The sequence below is a fragment of the Crocodylus porosus genome, unplaced genomic scaffold (genome assembly GCF_001723895.1).
Source record: "Crocodylus porosus isolate Cpor-Errol unplaced genomic scaffold, CroPor_comp1, whole genome shotgun sequence".
NCBI lineage: Eukaryota > Metazoa > Chordata > Crocodylia > Crocodylidae > Crocodylus > Crocodylus porosus.
In genome coordinates, this window is record NW_017728926.1 from 18,142,079 (window position 1) to 18,163,580 (window position 21,502).

The 21,502-nt window shown below is 52.2% G+C and overlaps 1 protein-coding gene across 2 annotated transcripts in view; it reads left to right on the top strand.

Annotated features, from left to right (window-relative positions):
• PIK3CD (phosphatidylinositol-4,5-bisphosphate 3-kinase catalytic subunit delta) overlaps positions 1-21,502 on the top strand; it is a 46,965-nt gene that overhangs the window by 22,371 nt on the left and 3,092 nt on the right. Inside the window, exons 4-22 of one of the 2 annotated variants that reach the window (XM_019541646.1) lie at positions 279-508; positions 1,346-1,471; positions 2,137-2,286; positions 3,078-3,167; positions 4,623-4,844; positions 8,038-8,134; positions 8,586-8,716; positions 11,172-11,231; positions 11,498-11,665; positions 12,815-12,936; positions 13,085-13,228; positions 14,122-14,221; positions 15,377-15,555; positions 15,769-15,878; positions 16,433-16,511; positions 17,340-17,507; positions 18,264-18,387; positions 20,268-20,413; positions 21,352-21,484. In XM_019541646.1, the coding sequence (XP_019397191.1) occupies positions 279-508; positions 1,346-1,471; positions 2,137-2,286; positions 3,078-3,167; positions 4,623-4,844; positions 8,038-8,134; positions 8,586-8,716; positions 11,172-11,231; positions 11,498-11,665; positions 12,815-12,936; positions 13,085-13,228; positions 14,122-14,221; positions 15,377-15,555; positions 15,769-15,878; positions 16,433-16,511; positions 17,340-17,507; positions 18,264-18,387; positions 20,268-20,413; positions 21,352-21,484 (2,579 nt within the window). Of the gene's footprint in view, positions 1-278; positions 509-1,345; positions 1,526-2,136; positions 2,287-3,077; positions 3,168-4,622; positions 4,845-8,037; positions 8,135-8,585; positions 8,717-11,171; positions 11,232-11,497; positions 11,666-12,814; positions 12,937-13,084; positions 13,229-14,121; positions 14,222-15,376; positions 15,556-15,768; positions 15,879-16,432; positions 16,512-17,339; positions 17,508-18,263; positions 18,388-20,267; positions 20,414-21,351; positions 21,485-21,502 lie in introns of both variants that reach the window. The other variant, XM_019541645.1, reaches the window with a different exon arrangement.

Sequence of the window (21,502 nt, forward strand, 5' to 3'; positions counted from 1 at the left end):
CTGCCACAGGTAAAGGAGTGGGACCATGGCAGCCAATGTCCTGCTTCTGTTTAGGGCTGTTAGTATACATTCAAAAGATCCCAGGTGAAAGGCAATGAACCCTGCTACAGAGGAAGGCGAAAAACCCCACAGTCCGTACCAGAGTGACCAAAAGTCCTTCCTGACCCCAAATATAGTGATCAGGCTGACCCTGAGTGGAGGGTCTGATCTCCCCATGCAGCTGATTGTTAGAGACTGGGTGTCCTTACACGCGTCTGTTCTCTGACCACACTGCTCAGGTTTGCACGAGTTTGACTCTGTGCCGGACCCAGAGGTGAGCGACTTCCGTACCAAAATGCGCCAGTTCTGCGAGGAGAGGGCAGCGAAGCGGCAGCAGCTGAGCTGGATGGCCTGGATGGAGTACAGCTTTCCCCTGCAGCTAGAGCCCTTGTCCAAAGGCCTCGGGACCAGCCCTCTGCACGTCCCCCACAAGAACATCTTTGTCAACGTCATGTTTGAGTCTGGCGGGGTAAAGCCTTGACCTCCTTGTCTGTGCTTTTGCTCTCAATTCTGGCTCCTAATCCAGGAACCAAAACATGGGAAAAGGTGCTGGGGTAGAGGCAGGCAGTAACCCTGTGTGTTCGGGAGCCGTTTTGACTGCTTGGGTTACCATCCATGGGGGTAGCTGGGAAGGAGTCTGTATGAGCTGATAACTAACAGGTGGTGATGGAGCCACACCCTTCCCAGATCAGCTTTGCCCATGCCCCACAAGCCAACGTCCCCTGTGTATGTGTGTTTGCAAAATTTGTAGCTGCTGGAACAGATTGAAAGAGGTGGATGCTCTCATGATCTAAATACGCTGCTTCCAGGTGTTAGTCTGTGTCCCCCAGGGCACCTGGTAACCTCTTGCTCCCACCTGCTGCTCTCGGTTAACTCTGATCTTTTCAAGTTGTGCCTGGACATGACATGGTGCTGGCTGCTCAGCCTGGATGCAGCCAGCCAGAATGCTTAGCACCTGCCCATCATTAGCAGCCTTATTCCCCCTTGCAGCAGATGGCCACAGGAGGTTTGAAATAACTTGTCCAAGGACCAAGGGATGGAGGTGGCAGCTCCTGGTACAGGGCTTGGGAAGATCCTAGCTCCCAGGCCTGTGCTTGTCACATGAGATGGCTGCTCCAGTCTGCTTTGGCCTGCAGCCATGCTCTGCTCTTCTGACTTTCTCTGCATTTCTGGGTCTATCCCTGGTATTTTACTCTTTCCTCTGCATCTTGGGGTCCTTGACTCCTGTCGCTGCTGTTTCCTGTGCTGGACTGAGCCCTTGCTGAGCCTGTATCTGAGTGTCCATGTTGCTTTCTTGGGACTGCAGGAGAGCTTCACCTTCCAGATCTCCCCCAGGGAATACCCCAGCACATTAATGAGCTACGCCATCAAGAAGCAGGCTACCGTTTTCCGCCACCAGACTGTGGAGAGCCCAGAGGACTATACCCTACAGGTGAATGGAAAATGTGAATACCTCTATGGGAACTACCCTCTGTACCAGTTCCAGGTGAGTCCCATGCCCTTGTCTGCTGCTGGGCTCTTTCCCAAAGGCCCTTTGTCCCCTGGGATGGAACAGTAGGATGCTCCTGGTCTTGCTTCACCTCCACAACCCCTCTGGATGTGCTGGCAGTGTCCTCTATTGGGATGTGGCCTGCCACAGTATTAGTCTTTTGTGGGGAGAGAGCTCTGCCTCTAAGCTGGCAACATGGAGCAGTACCCCCACTGCTGAAGAAGTCACGTGTAGCATCCTCCAGTGTGTGCCCTTTGCTTTGATGATTGGCTTCTCTGCTGTCTGGAACATTAGGCTTTCCCAGCAGCTTTCCATTATGTCAGGGAAGCCTTCAGGTGCCTGAGCCATGCACTCTTGGAGCTTTGCTTAAGTCTCCAGGGTTCATTGTGTCAGACACGTCTCCCAGGAAAGAGGCAGGTTTATAGAGGAATTGTCAGAAATAACTAACTTTGGGGGCTGCAGGGTCATGTTCATACTACCTTCTCCTCACTCCCTGCTTGAGCCAGGGCTGCTTCCCCCCAGCACTGCCCACTCCACATCCCCTTGGCTTCCAGGCTGTTTCCGTTCTGCACAGATTATTCTGTTCTCTCTGCTCCTTCTTCCACCAGTACATCCGCAGCTGCCTGCACCAGGGCCTGATGCCCCACCTGACGATGGTGCACTACTCCACCATCATTGCCATGCGAGATGAGCAGACCAACTGCATCACCCATCCCCCAAAGATGGGTGCCAAGCCTCCCCCACTGCCCAAGAAAAAGGTAGAGGCACTTGACATCCTTCTTCCCCACAGTCCTGTCCCTTAGCATGCCCTTTTGTCCTTTCCCTCTTTTTCCCACAGCGGTGCTGAGTGAGATGCTAGTGTCATCTGCCTAGCAAGCAGGGTGGACAGCTTTCCCCACATCTGTAGCAACACTGAGAACTTCCTCAATTACTGCACGAGGTGGTACTGCAAGTCATGTTTCATTCAGGCATCAAAGAAACCTGTAATGGGGAAGGCCCCTGGTTTCCAAAGGCATGAGGGCACAGGACTGGGAGCCTGGAGCATCTCAGTTCTCATCCCAGCTCCGAGCCTGTGTCTCAGTTTGGGTTTGGACAAATAATTTACTTTTGCTGAGCCAAATTTAGCCCTGGCATGAGCAGGAACTGTGCCCCCTGGCCGATGTGTGGCCTAGTAGATAGACCACTAAGCTGGGACCCAAGAAAGATGCAGTCTATTCCTGACTCTGCCACGGACCAGCCAGGTGACTCTGGGCAAATCATGTAGTCTCTCTGGGCCTTGGTACGTTATGGGAAAATACAGATCTGAAATGCCTGGATGAAGACTAAATACTATCTCTACAGTGAGAGAGGCATCCACTCCCTGGGCAATCTGTATGTGTAGTATAAATGTTGTACCCCCACAAACACCCAGTGCAAGGGGAATAACTCAGTGGAGGGCTGGGAGGATGCGCTACTGCTATGTTGCAGGACCCCTGCTTGCCTCCTTGTAGGCTGGTCTTCCTTCCAGTTCATTTTCTGACTTAGGCTCTGTTATTTCCCCTCTCTCTAGCCAAACAGTGGGTCTCTGTGGTCCCTTGAGCAGCCCTTTTATATTGATCTGGTGCAAGGCAGTAAGGTCAACGCTGATGAGAGGATGAAGGTATGTGCAGGCTGGGTTTGTGGGGGGGTTTTGTTTATTGCATGCATTAAAGCCGGGATCCAAAACCTGAGGTCACATGTTCTCACCACATTGGCCTTCATTCAGCCCTGGGGTTGCCTCTAAAATGCTGCACAACAGGAAGGGGGAGGGAAGTCGCTAGCTAACAGCTCCCTGAGCAAGCAGCACATTCTTAGAAACCCCTGCTGCAGGTTTCTGAGTAGTGAGCTCAGCCGCTTGGCCTGTGGTGACCTTGCTTGGCGCAGATGCGGAAATACTGGAGACCAGCAAGAGCAGAGGAAGAGAAAGGGGGCTGTACTAGAGAAGAGGGTGGAGGGTGAGGAGGTGAGCCTGGAAGCAAGGGTCTGGAGGGGAATGGAAAAAGGATGGGCTCTGGGAGGTGAATGGTTGGTCCATAACATGGGGCAAGCAAGCGACAAGAAGATGGAGAATGCACTGGCTGTGCCATATGTGGACATTCCTATCTGTTGGGGCGCTGGTCTTGTTACCGGGTGGTGGAGGACTGAGATTCATAGGTGACAGCAAGAGGGTTAAACCCTTTGGTGCGGCTTCCAGTGTGGGCAGGGGACCTGGACTGGTGGCAATTTCTAGAGCCTGGGTTAACACCGACCAGGAGGGAGGCAGCACCATCCCTGTACTGTGATGGGCATGGGTAGAGGCTTGCAGAGATCTTGCAGGTTGCAGAAACATATCTTTGTATTTTACGGGTGGATGTGCTATGGGACTTGTGCTGGAGCCAGGCTGGTTCCACCTTCTACCCGCCTCAACACACACTATTGATTTGCGTCCATCATAGCCTATCCCCTGCCAAGTTCTTGATGATTGGCTTCGCTGTGGTGTGTGGCCCAGTTCCTTTCCTGGACCCGTCCTGTCTCTCAGTGGTTAAGGTGTGGTAAATTGTCTCTGCCCACTGGGCTTCCTGATGTAGCCCAGCACCAAAGGAACTGAGACCATGTTGACTGACACACCAGGGACTTCCAGAGCTTCGTGTATCTCTAGCTTGAGAGAGATGGTCTCACCTGCTGGGGCTGCAGCAGATTTGTCTCCTCTGTGAACAGCGCAGAGTGGAGTCCATGATGCACACTTACTGGTGGGATCAAGGAAGCGATGCCTCTGTGATGAGTGCACTGAGAAGTTAAGGGTCTTGATCAAGGTCTGAGGGTGCGTCAGTAGCAAGGGCTGGGGTGGCATGGACACTAGGGTGCACGGTTGACAGTTGGCCAGAGGTCATAAGTTTGAGGCCATAGCAGAAGTGCTTACAGCGCAGTCTGTCAGATTCCAGCAAATTGGTGAATTCTGGTAAACGCTTTGTCCCAAGGACATGAAGAAGGAAAGGAAAGTGGCAAGAAATGGGAGTGGAGCCCAGGCCCATTCTAATCGCCCCCTGTCAGATGAGGTCAGCACTGACCCCTGTGCGCTCTTCTCTCTCGTTCTCAGCTGGTGGTGCAGGCCGGCCTCTTCCATGGCAATGAGATGCTCTGCAAGATGGTGTCGAGCTCTGAGGTGAACGTGTGTTCAGAGCCAGTGTGGAAGCAGCGGCTGGACTTTGATATTAACATCTGTGACCTGCCGCGCATGGCCCGGCTCTGCTTCGCCCTCTACTCTGTCATCGAGAAGGCCAAGAAGGCACGTTCCACCAAGAAGAAGTCCAAGAAGGCGGTGAGTGTGGGCTGGCACTGGGCCCGTCTCATCAGGGCAGAGAAAAAAAGCTGCCTTAAGCGAAAGGCTCAGGGCTCTTGCCTTTCAAAGAGGAAAAAGCTTCAGCCAGTATGCAAAGAGCTTCCACTATGAGGGGCTGTTGTAATGTAACTTCTGCAGGAGATGGGGTGTTTTGCCCTCCCTGCACCAGTCAGGGTGAATTTAGAAAGTAGGTGTGAATTCACCTGCAAAGAAAGAGGAGTGATTTGCACTCATTTCCCCTTCTCAGCCTTCCAGGGTTTGCCAGAGGTTAAAACTTGTCACGTGGTGCCTCTTCTCTGCAACAGCGAAGGGGTTTTGTGCAAACCCTGGGCAGAGGGAAGATAAGAGGGACATCATGTTTTGTCAAATATGTCCCAAAGGAGAAGACTGCTCAAGGCTATTGTGCCATATGGGACCAAGCACTAGTCAGCTGGTGCCCAAGAACACAATACTTCCAGTAAAAATTAATATCCTTGAGCATCATCTGTGACTCCTTGGTGTCCCTTCCCTGGTGCTGATTATTCAGTAAATATAATCCCCTCAGGGTGTGGCATTTGAAGGATTTCTTCATGGTCACAGAGAAACAAAAAACCTGTTTTTTTTCTTGTGTGATTGCTTAGATTCCATTTTTAAAAAAAAATGAAAGAAAAGTTTTTCAGCTCCCCCAAAACCACTGCCGTTGCGCAGAAGCTGAGAACAGCTGAAGGGGAAGATACACTGGCCACATTTACCAAGGTGCAGAAAACCAGGGGAAGGACCGAGGCTGTTGGATGATAAGATCTGCAGGCTCCTCCGTTCCACTGGTGGGACTGGGATGTTTGTGCAGAGCAATATTGGCTTTGATGGAAGTCCATAGGAGCAGAGCTCCGCGCCAGTGGAGTTTCCTCTAGGCCACAGGTGTGTGGGGTAGGTTACGGGCTGGAGATTGGAGACTCTTGTGTGTCAAAGCAGGGACCACGTTTTTATGTCGGTGAACAATGCCTGACATGGGTCTCCTGCCTCTAACTGAATCCTTTAGAGACCATTGTGCAATTAATGATACTCATGAATCCTTTGAATGTTGAGTGTTTGTGGTCACTCAGGAGTGGCATTCACCTCCACGGCAATTAGACAACAGAACCAGCCTGTTTGGCTGACTTTGAGACCATCTCGCCATGTGCCTGTCTTGTTGATATGGAAAGCAGGAAAGGCTGATTTCCACCGTAAGATCTATAGTGTTGGCTTGAGCTGAGCTTTGCACAGTTTGCTTACCTGTGTGTTTTCAGGCTGAGATTTTTAAAGACATCTAAGGAAGTTAAGTACTCAAAATTCATTGAAAAGTCGGTGTGAATTAGATGTCCAGTTTCCTTGCGCTTCTTTGTAAGCCCCAGCCTTATGTCCTGAGGCTTTGCACAGTTCCTCACTGGCTTCTTGCGAGTTGATAATTCATCTCAGTGCAGTTATGAAGTTACAGTATTACATGAACTACCTGGATAGCTCTGACTGCACTGTCTGGAAGTAGAAATATGGTTCTGGGTTATTTGCTACTCAGAAGCATTGATCATGCACACTTACAAGAATGAGTGATATGGTTAGTGCCCCTCTGGTTTGTTTCATTGCCTCTGAATCATGTGAAAAGTATTTTTGTCCTTACTTAGAAGATGTTGAGTCATCATCATTTTCTGGCCCTTCTCCACTGGATACCTTGCTTTGCTGTTTTGCAGCCTCCACACTGTTTTAGTTTGATAGGAAGGGTTTTGTCATTGTGTTAGCTTCCAGACTCTGATGAGGAGCCAATCGCAGCAAATGGGATCATGCTGAAAATACCTAAGAGTCCAATTAGGTCAGTGGTGTGGGCTGGGTCTTGCAAGAAGTCGGTTCAGAAGTGATTCATGTGTGCTGTGCTAGGAAAAGAGCAGATGTGCCTGTCTCCCCCGCAAATGAAATCCCTGTCCATGTCTTCCAGGGAAGCCTTAATGTTTTCTTCAGAACATCACGGTGGAAGGACAGTAAAGGTCTTTTTGTGGCTCCTTTCAAATCTGATCCATGTGTGTGTGCGCGTGCGCTCACTCAAGCGGTCAGTCCTGACCATACTGATAACTGCATCTCCTAGATCTCTGCCTCCTCTCACTGTCTTGGGAAGTCAGCTTGCTTTCTGACTGACCAGGCCAAATGCTACAGTAGTGCTGGTGCTGCTGGAACCGTGATGCTGGGCAAACGATGTTGCTGAAAAACTGAATGAGCAAAATCATGTCATTAGTGTAACTGCAGTAGGGGAGGATGGTCTTGTGTGTTAGGTTGTATTATTTCTGCCTGCTCCATTTATAAATTTTTTTTTTTCCTCTGTGGAAGAAAAGCTCTTTTTGTTATACTAAAGCTACGAACAGCGTACTTACTAAATAATAAAATTTTCCCCATTAATCTGACATACCTGACTTGATCTTCAGATCCAGGTTTCTGAGTCCATTATGGCTGGACTGTTTCCCATACTAGCATAGCTTATCAGGAGGTCTGGAAATACATAAAGTACTTAGGTTGCCACCAAGGATTTACATTTTAGTGAGGGATCCAGGGTTGAGAGGTCTTCCTGGAAATCTAGAGGTTCTCCAAGCATGCTTATTATCAAGCATTGAAGTACCAGGCATGTGGTGATGCTTTGGTTTTGATAGTGCTATGTAGCATCAAGGTCGGTGTTCTGTGGATGACTGTCTGGTTTTAGCTATACCGAACCAATACTTCAGGCAATGCTAGGAGGAGACATGCTTCTGGATGATAACTCTCTCTGAAGTCCCTGCTGCTTGTGAGCTGCATCTCCTGGGACTTTTCTCACAGATAGGAATGCCAATCCTTTTTGCCTGGTCAACTTCCAACTTCATGAACTACATTCTGCCTCCCTCCCTTCCTCCCAGTGTAGTTTGTTAGGCACAGTGCTCTTCACGTGAAGTGCTTTCTGCTGGTCCCACCCCAGAAACAGTTGCACTCCAGTGATGGGTGAAGTGATGTCTATATTTTCTAGAAATGGAAGTTTACCAGGTCATGGTGGTTCCTAACGGGAGCAAGGGGGAGATCATAGGGCTCTAATTTTTTGCTATTTTATGGTGCCTGTGTTTGTACTTCCTTGCTAACCCTCCTCCCTCCAGCAGCTGGCTCCTGGAAGAATTGCGTCTTGACCAACCTTGTGTTCCTTCTGCAGGACTGCCCAATAGCTTGGGTGAATGTCATGCTTTTTGACTACAAGGACCAGCTAAAAGCAGGAGAGTGCTGTCTGCATATGTGGTCATCGTTCCCAGGTACGTCACGAACTGGAGCTTTCTGTTGTTCAGGCAGGCTGGAAGTACAAGGAGAGACAACAGCCTGCCTTGTGTGTTAGGGTCCAGAGGATGGTAGGAAGGGCAGCAGAAGTACCGAGCTATTTCAGTTTAATATCTGTCTACTGGAGGTGTGGCTCTGTTATTAGGTATTGATATTGCAGTGCCACATAGAGGCCCCATCAAGATTCAGCTCAGAGCTATATGCTTCTGGTAGGATACAGCCAATGTCCCAGAAGGCTCACAGTTGAAGCATATAGGACAGGTCAAAGATGGAGTGGGAAATGTGACGCATGCAAATGAAGTGATGTGCCCAAGGCCAGAGAATAGGTCACTGGCAGAGCTAGAATTAGAACCATGCTGCTTCTCCTGCTGCCCCCTTCACTACACAGGGGAATCCAGCTTCATGATGTCTGCCTGTCTTCCTTTTCAGATGAGAAAGGGGAGCTGTTGAATCCCATGGGCACAGTCCAGAGCAACCCAAACACAGAGAGTGCAGCAGCCTTGGTTATCTGCTTTCCCAATGTCTTGGTCCATCCGGTGCACTACCCATCTTACGAACAGGTACGTGGCCCTCGAGTTGGTGCAGCGAGCCTGGGGCTACCTCCAGCCTGGTGCATTTGGCATGGCAGGGGGGAAATGGGCTGTGTTCCTCTTCCTGGAAGGAGTTTGGCTTCCACAGGCTGGCTGGCTAGTTTCATGCTTGGGAAATGCAAAGACTTCAATTCAGATCCCTTCCTCTGCCTCTCTTACAGCAGGCAGGACAAGCAGGGTCTCAGGCTGACCTGTATCAGGGGACTGGCTCTGCTTCACCAACCTAGACACGTCTTGTTCCTCTTGTCCCTGTTAGTAAGAGTGGCGACTAGGGCTCTGGCCTGGTAGTCTAAGGACTTGGGCATCTGCCTTTCCCAGTGGAGATGTGGGTTCTGAGCTGCTTGTTGCTGGGGCTTGGGCATTTGCACTGCAAGTGGGAATCCTGGGTTCTGATCTGGCAGCTGCTGGGATCTCTGCAGGCCTATTTTTTTAAGCCCATGGCCCTCACCTGTCCCAGGTCTCACACCCTGCAAGGAGTTGTGTTAAACTCCCCTCAGACTGAGATGGAGGGGGCCTGGGTTGCTCATTTGCTGGGTGAGCACCTGAAGGGATGGGGAGTAACTTAGTGAGGAACTGGGGGAGCCAAGCCATTCAAAGTGGTTCCATCCATGACTGGAGACTTGAATCACAGGTCCCCTTTCATCAGGCAACACCCTTTCCACCATGCTATCAGCTGAGCCAACCATGCTATCAGCTGAGCCAACCATCCCTTCAGCATGTGCTGTGGAGGGGCAAGAAAAGTAAGATTTATGGGGGTGGGAAGATGGTGTCAGCTTCAGTTCTGCCGTGCGTGGCCCATTCCCTTGTGCTCTTGCCTTTCCTACATCCATCCTGGGTTCCAGTCTCTGGGCTCCTGCAGCACGTCCCTCTTTTGCCAATGCCTCAGTAACGTAAAGCAGAAGATGAGGACTTTCCTGTCCTCCTCCTGCTCATTGGCCTCTCCTGTTTTCCCATTTGAGCACACTGGGCAGAGCAGGTCTCAGGCTGCCCTGTTCCTGGGAACCGCTCCTACCTCTGTTACTATGAGGGACTTCCCATCTGCTTCGGTTAGGCCTTTCATCTTGCATTTCGATCCCTGCTTCAGCCACAGCAGAAGAAATTTGAATTCAGGCCTTTACCTAGGTCAAGCAAGGAGCCAGCTAGAAAGAAGGTTATGGTACAGCGGGTCTCTGTCACCCTCAAGCTGCTTAGTTTAGTCCTAGAGCTGAGAGAGGAACTGAGAGCTTCCCCCCACCCCCAGTGACTGCTCCAGCCCCAGAGACCAGTGCTCTGGCAGCAGTCACCCTGTGGCAGCTGAGGAGTGGGGCTGTGCCCCCATTCATGGCAGTTTTGGCATTGCCATTTGCCGGACATCTGTGCTTCATCATTGTGCCTCCTGAGTGAAGGGATGCTGGTTTCTTTTGTCCTGGACCTTGCTGATCCTTACTGATTTCTGCATCTCTGCCATCCTTCATGGGTTCCTGCATCTTAGAACTGCAGAAAAGGACCTGGGGGTTACGGTGGATAATAAGCTGAATATGAGCCAGCAGTGTGTCCTTGTTGCCAAGAAGGCTAATAGTAACCTGGGCTGCATTGGTAGGATTGTTGCCAGCAGATCAAGAGAAGTGACTCTTCCCTCCTTATTCAGATGTGGTGAGGCCACATCTGAAGTACTGTGTCCAGATTTGGACCCCCTACTACAGGAAGGATGTGGACAAATTGGAGAGAGTTCAGCAGAGGGCAGTGAAAATAGGGGGCTGGGGCACACGACAGATGAGGAGAGGCTGAGGGAACAGGGTTCATTTAGCTTAGAGAAGACTGAGAGGGAATTTAATGGCAGGCTTCAACTCCCTGCAGGGGGTCCCAAAGAGGATGGAGCTGGACTGGTCTCAGTGGGGGCAGATGACAGAACAAGGAGCGAGGGTCTCAAGTTGCAGCAAGGGAAGTTTAGGTTAAATATTAGGAAGAACTTGCTCATGAGGAGGGTAGTAGGGCACTGGGACGGGTTACCCAGGGAGGTGGTGGAATCTCCATCTTTAGGGGTTTTAAGACCCGGCCAGACAAAGCCTTGGCTGGGATGATCTAGTTGGGGATGGTCCTAGTTGGAGCAGGGGTTTGGACTAGATGACCTCCCGAGGTCCCTTCCAACCCTCATTTTCTATGAATCTGTGGCTCTGTCTCTGCCATCCTTGATGGATTTTTTTCCCTTGGCTGAGCAGGCTGGCACCCCTTCCAGTTTAACTCTGCTGAGGCACACACCACCACTAGGAAAAGGAGAAATTCAGGGTTTATCACGCCTGGCTCTGGAGTAGGAGGGTCCGCAGAGCAGTTCTGTGCTAATGGGCTAGGAAAGACCTGGGCCTTAACAAAGCAGCTGCTGAAAGTGGGAGTGGGCTGTGCAGGCCACGGGGGTAGACGTTTCACTCAGCCCATGCCTGTGTTCCAGCTGCTGGATCTGGGGAGGAACGGAGAACACGGCCGCGCCACACTCGACGATCCAGAGGAGGTAAGTGCCTGACACATGGATGATAACATCTAGGAGAGGCCTCCCACATGAGCATGGCGTGACCTTTCTGGTTTCCCTGGGGTCAGCACTATATAGCAACTTAGTCCCGTGCCTGTCCCAGCTTCTTCCTCCACCTGGGTTGTGCGGCTTTATGGCCTATTCTGGCCCCAGCCTTTGCAGCGTCTCCTGGTGCACGGAACGAATGGGGCAGGGCCCTTTTGATTCGGACTGAGCCCTGAATGTGCCCTCTCCGCTTCTCCTGGCAGAAGCAGCAGCTGAAGGAGATCCTGGAGCGAAGGAGCCACACTGAGCTCTATGAACATGAGAAGGATTTGATGTGGAAGATGAGGTACCACATCCGGGACCAGTACCCAGAGGCCTTGGCGAAGCTCCTGATCATCACTAAGTGGAACAAGCACGAGGACGTGGCCCAGGTGAGGAGGCCACAGGGCGGTTCTGGCCCAGGAACGCAAGGCAGGAGCAAGCATCAGGCCCAGCAAGGAGCGGGGGGCAACGTACAGGTGTTCTCTCCCCTTTGCCCTGCATGCAGGTACTGCAGTCCGTCTCAAAGTCCTTTGGGCCCTGAGCGCCCAGGCTTGGGGACTGTTATGGTGCAGACAGCCAGTGTTGTAAAGCTTCTGGATGAGAGGAGGAGAACTGTCAAACAGCTCCACAGAGCCCGAGTAGCTTGTGCTTCCCTGACCGTTACGTTGGTTTCATCACTATTAACTCCTTAAAAAAGCTGATGTAAGTGCCCGGAACTGCAGGGCCCCTCCCCAGTTGGCTCCTGGATTGCAGAGGAGGATCATGGGCAAATGCATGGGCCTTATCTGCATGTTTGTGTGGGCCTCCCAGCCTTTGCCGCTGTCGCTGTCTCCATTTCAGTAGGCCCGGTCGTCCTGTAAAACCCTCTGAGAGACTCATGGTATTGTCATGTCAGGAGCCCTTGCAGCGCTCCAGTTTCCCAAGTGCTATTCAAGGCGGTAGTGAGTGACCCCAACAAAGGAAGGTGGAGGGGACTGATGTTTAGTCTAGAAAAAAAACCAAGCGTGTCCAAAGGGAGATAATGAGCTAACTTAGCAGGTCCTTGTGAAGAGGATGCTGATCAGTCCCTACCATATCCATGGGGACTTGGATGAGAAGAAATCAGTTTAATGTGCATGCACGAAAGATTGAGGTTGGATAACAAGAAAAGGTTTCTAACCCTGAGGGAGATGAAACGCCTGTCTGGGCTGTGCAGGGAGGGAGTGAGATTCTTAGATGAGATCCCTGTGTGGAAAGCTCCTTAGAGCAGGTTTGGCAGATGCCTGTCCAGGGCAGTCATGGTCTGCTGGATCCTGCCTCAGTGCAGGGGTTGGCTGAGGTGGCCTCTCGAGGACCCCTCCAGCCCTATCTGATACTGTGTCATTGGTCCTAGCTCCCATAGGCATATGTAGGCACTCAAGCAAAACACCAAGCAAAATGCTTTGGACTTGGGGCCTGGGTCACTACTTCTGCCTCTTGGGATGTCTTAGCCCCTGCCCCCGCCGCCCAACCCTTCCTGCTCAGACTTCTTACCCAGCGTCACGTTCTTCTCCCTATAGATGATCTCCCTGCTCCAGACCTGGCCAGAGCTGCCTGTCCTGAGCGCCTTGGAGCTGCTGGATTTCAGCTTCCCTGACCGTTACGTTGGTTTCTTCACTATTAACTCCTTAAAAAAGCTGACGTAAGTGCCCAGAACTGCAGGGCCCCTCCACATTTGGCTCCTGGATTGCAGAGGAGGATCATGGGCAAATGCATGGGCCTTATCTGCATGTTTGTGTGGGCCTGACACAGTGAAGGTGACATCTCTGATCTCTTTCCCGCCCCACCAGAGATGAGGAGCTGTTCCAGTATCTGCTGCAGCTTGTCCAGGTGCTCAAGTATGAATCCTACTTAGACTGTGAATTAACCAAGTTCCTGTTGGACAGAGCTCTATCCAACCGCAAAATAGGGCACTTCCTCTTCTGGCATCTCAGGTAAGGGGTGATTGACCAAGTGCAGGTCAGACCCACCAAATGGCATCATGGGGTTATTTTGCGGGGTGTTTCTCTCGCTGCTTCTCTATCAAGTGGACTCCTTTTGCAAGGGCAAAAAACTAGGGGGTGACGTTGTTCAAAGCTTCTTGAGGGACTTAGGAACGTCAGGCCAGTGGATTTTCGATAGAACTTTTGATTCCCGAGTCAGCGAGGTGCTCTGGACATTTTTACTCGCTCGTTCTCATCATCAGCTTCACAGGCTTGTCCTGAAATCTGAAAGGTGAGAAGTTGGCCCCTTTCTTCCATTCAGATGATAAAGTTTTTGGAGAGCCTGGAGCTGGTGGGCACCCAGCACTGCATTCACCTGTTCAGTGAAGGATGGGAGGTGGCATCAGTTTTTTTGTGTGGACACACTGATTGATCTTAAACCTGGCTCATACCGGTTCATCTGGTGCCCGCGACTCCTGTGTGAGATCCTGAAGCAAACTTGCCTTTTTGGGACAGGATCCATCCTCCTCCCCTCTGTCCCTTACTGCAGCCATCTCAGTGAATGGGGTGCTCATTTTTGGGGTGCCTGATTCTCAGAGGGTTGGGGGCTCATGCTGGGTCCCCAAAATCAGCTGTTACTTCCTAAATTGGGGACTTCAGTGGCCAGTGCTCAAAAGGCTGTGCTCTTGGCAGGCAAGGCTGAGCTAGTTAGTCATCCAGAAAGAAACTTTATTGCTTCAGGCACTGGATTTTATTTCAGTTCCCTCTGGTTTTTTGCCCTCTCCATCGTATATAAAAGGAATCTGAATGGAGCCATTAATACTTGTCCTGCAATGGCCTGAACGGCAGCTGCAGCCACTAGCTGCAGTGAGTCAAGTTAGCTTTAATCTCCCCCTTGTCCCTAGGTCAGAAATGCATGTCCCAGCAGTTGCTCTGAGGTTTGGCTTGATCTTGGAGGCCTATTGCAGAGGCAGCACCCACCACATGAAGGTTTTAATGAAACAGGTAAGGGCTGCATTCAGCTGCTTGTCATGGGTGTGTGCTTTGAGCGTAGCACTAGTCTGTTACTGTCCACAGTCACTTTTCAGTGGAGTGGCTTCAGTGCCTTTGTAAAAGCCTGGAGTTCCCTGCCACATGTGGTTTCCATTGCCCCCCACCACCCCCTTCCTAGAAAATTGATCCAGGTGAAGCTGCAGTCTTTGCAGCCATGCTGAACACACCGAGCAGTCGGCAAGAGGGCTTGCACTGCAGTTTCCTGTAGGCAGAGTTCAGTCAGAGGTCCTGACTCTGCTCTTGATTCGTAGTCTGAGCTGGGCCAGGTGATTCTGCTGCTCTGCGTTTCAGTTCCTCCACGCGGGCGTTTGTAAAGTACTTCCCTGTCACTGGCCTAGAGGTGCGGCAGAAGCTCAAAATGTTGTCTGTGACTATTAGAAGCACAGGTCCGTGAAATGCCCTATGGTCATGACCTCATCCTAGGCCAAACCCAAGATACAATTGTAAATCGACTCCCTCTCTTGTGACTCAAGGCATGAACATGAACTTCAGCTCCTAAGAGGAGCTTGCCCATCACCAGACCCCCCACATTATACTGCAGGAGAGAAGACACTTTAACCCTGGGGCAGTGGGTTTGCCAGTTTTCCACCTGTGGAAAACACCTGGCCACTCAGCTCCCTGATGGAGTTGCCCTGTACAGTCCATGCTGGCAGTTCAAAAGTAGTTTGGCTCGGTGATGCAGGAGTGCTGATGAAAATGAAGGACCCACAGGACTGTTAACAGCACTGGCCAGTGCATGTCAGCTTTGCTCTCCAGTGCTTCTGCCGTTGCAGTGCTGGGGTCCCTACACCGACCTGCCAGAGCCCTTCACTCCTGATTGACAGCACCCTCTGTTACTCTGTTCCCCCAGACTGAGCCGCAATACTCCCTGCTCCTTCAGGACAGAGTCTTCCAGCTCAATGCAACCTACCTCTGGCCTGCAAAACTCCCTGCGGTTCCAGCTGTGGTCTGCCCTAGAGCAGATGCTGCCAAGGCACTGCACTGCAATGCAGTGAATCGCCCTGAGAGGCAATGCTTGACTTCCCTTTGTGGCCCTAAACACTGTCAAAATCTGTATCTTTGTCCAGAGTATTCTTCTTGACCTGCTTTCCCCTGTCTCCGCACCAGGGGGAAGCACTCAACAAGATGAAAGCCTTGAACGACTTTGTGAAAGTGAGTTCTCAGAGGGCCACCAAGCCCCAGACCAAGGAGATGATGCATGTGTGCATGAAGCAGGAGACCTACCTGGAGGCCCTTTCCAATCTCCTTTCTCCCTTGAACCCCAACATTATCCTTGCTGAAGTGTGGTAAGGAAGGGTGTTGCATCTGCAAGGTGGAGGGTTGTATTGCTATTCGACAGGAAAGCCAAAGCCACTGGCTTTCCGTAGGCCTCTGTGCTCACCACGAGTGTGCTGGGAGCACTTGAGGCATCTGCATTCGGTGCTTGAACTCCACCCCCCCTCCCAGCCCCGTGTCCCACCAGGCCAAGCCTGAAGGGGTTTTTTTTCCTCCTTCCTCAGTGTGGAGCAGTGCACTTTCATGGACTCCAAGATGAAGCCTTTGTGGATTGTGTTTAATAACGAGGAAGCGGGTGGCAGCAGCGTGGGCATCATTTTCAAAAATGGAGATGGTGAGTCCTGAGCAGAAGCACAGCCCTCAGCAGGCCAGCAAGGACGTTACACCTTACGCAGAGTCCAGGGCCCAGCTGGGCACTCTGCGTCCTGCTGTTATGGGGTAGCTAACGAGCAGGGAGGCCAGGGCCTCGACAACAAGGGTTCCCAGTGGGGATGTGACCTGCAGCCTGCCATTGCTGTGGTGTGCTGTAGATCCAGCCTTTCACAGCAGCAGCCACTACATTTGTCACTGCCAAAACACCTCTTTTTAATGTGTAATTCTCAGTGGCTTCAGCCGCGTTGAGAGGGGCCTGGTGAAGCATCCCAAAGGCTGCCCTGGGTACAGCCAGTGGCAAATGGATTTGCAAATAAGTGTGCCCTGCTGAGCACTGTGGAGGAGGGGCAGGGCACCAAAACTTGCCAGGTGGTTGGGGCACTTGTACCCCCTGATGGCCTCTGCAGCAAGTGACAAAAGTAGGAAGTGCCTCCTCCATGCACACGCCTGTTGTGGGGAGAAGGGGAGGGAGCTCGGGAGAAATCTAACCAGCTCCCATTTGCGGTGCCTGAGCAGATCTCCGCCAGGACATGCTGACGCTACAGATGATCCAGCTGATGGATGTGCTGTGGAAGCAGGAGGGCTTAGACCTGCGGTGAGTCATGGGTGCTGAGTCACCGGTGCCTGCACTGAGTCACTTTCCGTCGTCCCACGTTGCCTCTGCTTTGCGGCTGAGGGGGAGAGCTCGAGATCCCAGCCGCAGTCCTTTTTGGCAGGGGAGATTGCTTATACAACTGCCCTGAGAGGGAAGCTGCAGGGTGGTGGGAGACTTGGGCAGAGCTGAAGAGCAGAGCTGGCAGCACCCGCTATGGGTCTGGAGTGGGAAGGAGGTGGGGACAAGTGGAATGGGGTGAGGGAACTTTCCATGTGCTCGCGAGGAGCTGCCCATGGTTGAGATGAGCCTGTTCCTGTCGCCACAGTGGTTTTGGCCTTGACGCGGTAGTACAGGAGGCAGAGTCACCAAGTGGCGAGAGCAGGACTTGGGCCGTCCTGGGCTCCACTCCAGGCTCTGCTCCTGATGCACTTGGCTGAGTCGCAGTGGCTGCTCAGGCCTGTGCTGCTTCCCCATCATCTTTCCTTCTCTCGGTTGGGTTGAGACAAGGGGTGTGCAGAGCCTCTGGTTAGAGGCAGGCGTTTGGGTGAAGGCATCGCTTACATCTTTACACCCAACGGCCCAAGTTTAAAACTGCCCTCAGCAGCTGGCGGGCATTTGTCACCCTTGCGGGATGATGCCTGCTATGAGCCAGGCGACTAAGGCCTCTCAAAGCTTCCTTGTGGCCGAGCATGGAGGCTCGAGGCTGGGCCCGTGGACCCTAACCCCTGCAATTCCCTCTTGGTGAAGCAGAGGAGAAAAGTCCTAAAAGCAAAGCCAGGCTGACTCTGGGCGAGGTCTCAGTGGAAGGGGTTTCTCTCGTCTCTGCAGGATGACCCCTTACGGCTGCCTCTCCACAGGCGACAAGACGGGGCTGATCGAAGTGGTCATGCACTCGGACACCATTGCCAACATCCAGTTGAACAAAAGCAACATGGCAGCCACCGCTGCCTTCAACAAGGATGCGCTGCTGAACTGGCTGAAATCCAAGAACCCGGGGTAGGTGGGACTGTCCCAGCTGCGCTCGCCTCCAGCTGAGACTCTCGCAGTGGCTTGGCTCCATTGCCCCCTCCTTTCTCAAGTGCTCAGCCAGTCCCTGCTCTGCTTTGAACTTCTGCGGCATCCAGCACCAGTGGGGTGTGGGTATCAGCTCTGGGCTGCAGCTTCCTTCTCTCACCTCTGTTGTTTCCTCCTCAAAGCCTGATATGCCTGCAGGCATCTCCCCTGAGTCTCTAATGTCCTGGGGTAGGATCAGTTCAGCCCTTCCCTGAGCTACAAAGAGGCTGTTTTTCCCAAGTTTGGTCCCACACTGGAGGCTTGAGAAGTGTGGAGCTCAGCGCCCACTGCTTCATGTGGAGTTGCAGATGCTCTGTACCAGTCAAGCTCAGACACTTGATTTGCTATGGGAGAAACAGATGCAGGGGGGGCCCACACCCTATCTGAACCTACAGGGACAGTCTGTGGTGGGGCAGGGTGGAGCCCAGCCCCACCAGCCATGCAGTCCCCTGGAGCTCTGGATACCTGGAAAATGGTCTGATGCCGCCTGATTTAGTTAAGGTCAAGCAAAGAATTGTCCCCTCCAGCAGGACGGCAGAGAGGAGGTAGACTGTCTGTAGAGGATAACGCAAAAAAACACTTCTCTACTGAGCTTGTGCCCAAGCCTGGCTCAGCAGGTTTCCATGGGGGACACCAGAAGAGAGGGAAAGGACCTGAGGTTTACAGCGGGGCTGACCTCTCGTTGTTTCCCTCCCTCAGTGAAGCGCTGGAGCAAGCGATCGAGGAGTTCACGCTCTCCTGCGCTGGGTACTGTGTGGCGACATATGTCCTGGGGATAGGAGACAGGCACAGCGACAACATCATGATCCGGGAAACTGGCCAGGTATGGGTGTGGGGCCGCTGGGACCCAAGCGCTCGCAGCTGTCTGTGCAGGTGGTGTGGGGAAGAGGAGCAGAAGCAGCCCAGTGGGGCCATGGCTCCCCACAGCCCTGTGAACTAGCCGGTGTGGGAGCCACTGAGGCTCAAGGAACTGTCCCTTTACCCTTCACCCAGAGGTCAGGCTGCAGAGGTACTCCTAGGAGCTCATCCTGGCATTAGACCCATTTCCTAATTTGCAGTTTCTTAGTTTAACATCGAGCCTCCTTCCCTGTACCCTTACCAGGCTGGTGTGTTATCCCTGCTGCCCCTCTGGTGTCTGTTCCTGTGGAGCCAGGTGGTTACTCTGGCTTCCCATGCTGAAGCTTTCCTCTTGTGCCAAGAGGGGCTTTTTACAGGGAGGGCGAAGATGCTTGAGAGCGGGGTTACCTGATAGGACTGTCCTGTAGCTGCTCCTGAGAAAAGTGCCCTGGCAGCTATGGGGGGTGGAGGGGGTTAACCTTCACAGCCATCACTCTGGGGCCACAGGACAAAACTGAGGAAGGGAAAGTCGTTTTGCCCACAAGCCACACACTGGACACTGCCGCTGTCTCCAGGGAAGAGATGGTTGCCACAGTTCATGTTCAGTCTGTATAAACTGAGTGACAAGAAATAACGGTCACAAGCTGGCAGAGGGTAGATTTAGGCTAGATATCAGGAGGCGCGACTTCACGGTCAGGGCGGCTAGGGTCTGGAACCAGCTTCCAAGAGAAGTGGTGCAGGCTCCTACCCTGGGGTCTTTAAGAGGAGGTTAGATGAACACCTTGCCGGGGTCATTTGACCCCAGTGCTCTTTCCTGCCATGGCAGGGGGTCGGACTTGATGATCCGCTCAGGTCCCTTCCAACCCTACCTACTGTGAAACAAGCTCTGCTGAGCTCTGAAAGGCACAGCAGGGAGATGCACATCACTCCAGGCAGACCGACTCTGCCAGAGCCTGCTCCTGTAGCTTCCCACAGGCCCCGCTCTTGGCTCTCACTGCGGGAAATCCCTTTGGTAGAACCAGCGCAGCTATTGCAGTGGTGAGAAACCTCACTGAGACCTAGTGAAGCCTTTGCTGTGGGGCTGCCCTCTCCTCCTACATCCAAGGGTCAGCAGATTGCAGAGAGCTTGGCTGGTACGGGGCTGCCTTCTTTCCCAAGCACATGCTGCGAGGACACCCTGCGAAGGGAAGGAGGGCACTGCATGGCTGGGGACAGTCTGCTCCCCTCTCCACTAGAGGGTGCTGACATCCTTCAAAATACAGCTCCAGCTGCTTGGTGTTGCTGTCAGGGTTAGCGCAGCTTTGCAGAATGGACATCATGGAAATGCACCAATCCCCATGCAAAATCCTCTTGCTCCCCGTACTATGGAGGAGATGAAATCACTGGTTATTTGCCTATCAAAAACCTAACCAGAGCAGGATTTTGTAGCCGTGTCAGAGGGTATCCTTCTTCCAGGCATACCCTGGGACAGAGCGTTGCACTTGGGAGTAACCACTGGCCTGCCTCTAGTTCTTCTGCCACCGGCAGTGAGTCTTGCCAAGGCTTTAGAAGAACATAGAAGTCCCCCAGGCATGGCAGGGGCTGCTGAGGTGAAGTCCTTCCCATCCCATCCAGTACACAAGTTACATCCCAAGCATTACCCACAATGCTTCATAACCTGGTGAACAAATACAGGGACTGACCCGGGAAAAGCAATTTCATCTTCCCCACAAGACAGTGTCTGGCTGAAAGGGGGTGACAAATCCTGAGCGCTCGCCAGGCCCCAATTATTTCAGATCCACCCACAGGTCCTGCGAAGGCAGGAGTTGCTATCCCCCATGAGTTGTCATGTTGCACTTTAACAGACCTTTTCCACTTGAATTTCAGCTGTTCCATATTGATTTCGGCCATTTTTTGGGGAACTTCAAAACCAAATTTGGTATCAACAGAGAACGGGTCCCTTTTATCCTGACCTATGACTTTGTGCACGTAATCCAGCAGGGGAAAACGAACAACAGCGAAAAATTTGAAAGGTAAGCGAGCTCTCCTGGTCTGTCTGAGCCCCAAGCACACTGCCTGTAGCCAGTGCTGCCTGGATGCAGCATTATTCCCTGCCCTTTACATTGCAACCAAAGGGGTGATTCAGCCTGAAGGAGGGAAGATGTGATTGCTTATGTTTGAAATGGTCTGGGGTCTCCCCTCACACTGCTTGAGCAGGCAAACCCAAGGATATGTCACTGCTATCGCTGCAGCTGTCTGCCCCCTTCTGTTGAGCCTTTGGTTTTAAATGGATGCATTTGGAGGACACAGCCCAGCCCTGGCCTTTCCTTGATGGAGCTTTGGGTCTGGAACGGGAGCAGTGGCAAATGCTGCCTTCTTGCCTAGACTGAATACAAGCCGCTGGCATTCGTCCTTCCCAGTGCTCCCTAATGCGCCGTGTTTTGGTAAGCAAGTGGGAGGCACTGATGGTCCCTCAGGACATCTATACACATGCTCTGGGGTGGAAAAGGGTGTGCTTTAACTAGAGCAGCTCCTAGAGCCTCCGTAGTTAAAGCATCTGCAGCGTCACCTGTATTCAGCATCCTGTGCTTCAAAATGGCAGCCAGAGCGTTTGAACAAGATTTACATAAAGTGCCCCGCCACTTTTTTGAAGCACAGGGATGCTGAATAGATGTGAGGTAGATGCTGCTGGAGCATGTTGATTAACACACTCCAGCAGAGGCAATTATTCGAGTCTGCACAGACCTATGCTAATTGGCACTCATCACAGCAGATGTCTGGCACATGTATAGGTCTCCTCAGAACACATCCACACACAGGGCAGCAAATGCGTGTGTGCACAGCTGGTTATCAAGGTGTAATTCATCAGATGGAGCAGCTGACACCAACTTGCAGACTATTGTGTCTAACTTGGGAACAAGTTCCAGCTGCTGCCCTTACTTCCTCTGCTTCCCCTTCTCTTCCTGAGCAGATTCAGGGATTACTGTGAAAAAGCCTACATGATCCTGAGGCGCCACGGTCTCCTCTTCCTGCATTTGTTTGCACTGATGAAAGCTGCTGGCCTGCCAGAACTCAGCTGCTCTAAAGACATTCAGTATCTGAAGGTAAGAGAGGCTGGGCAT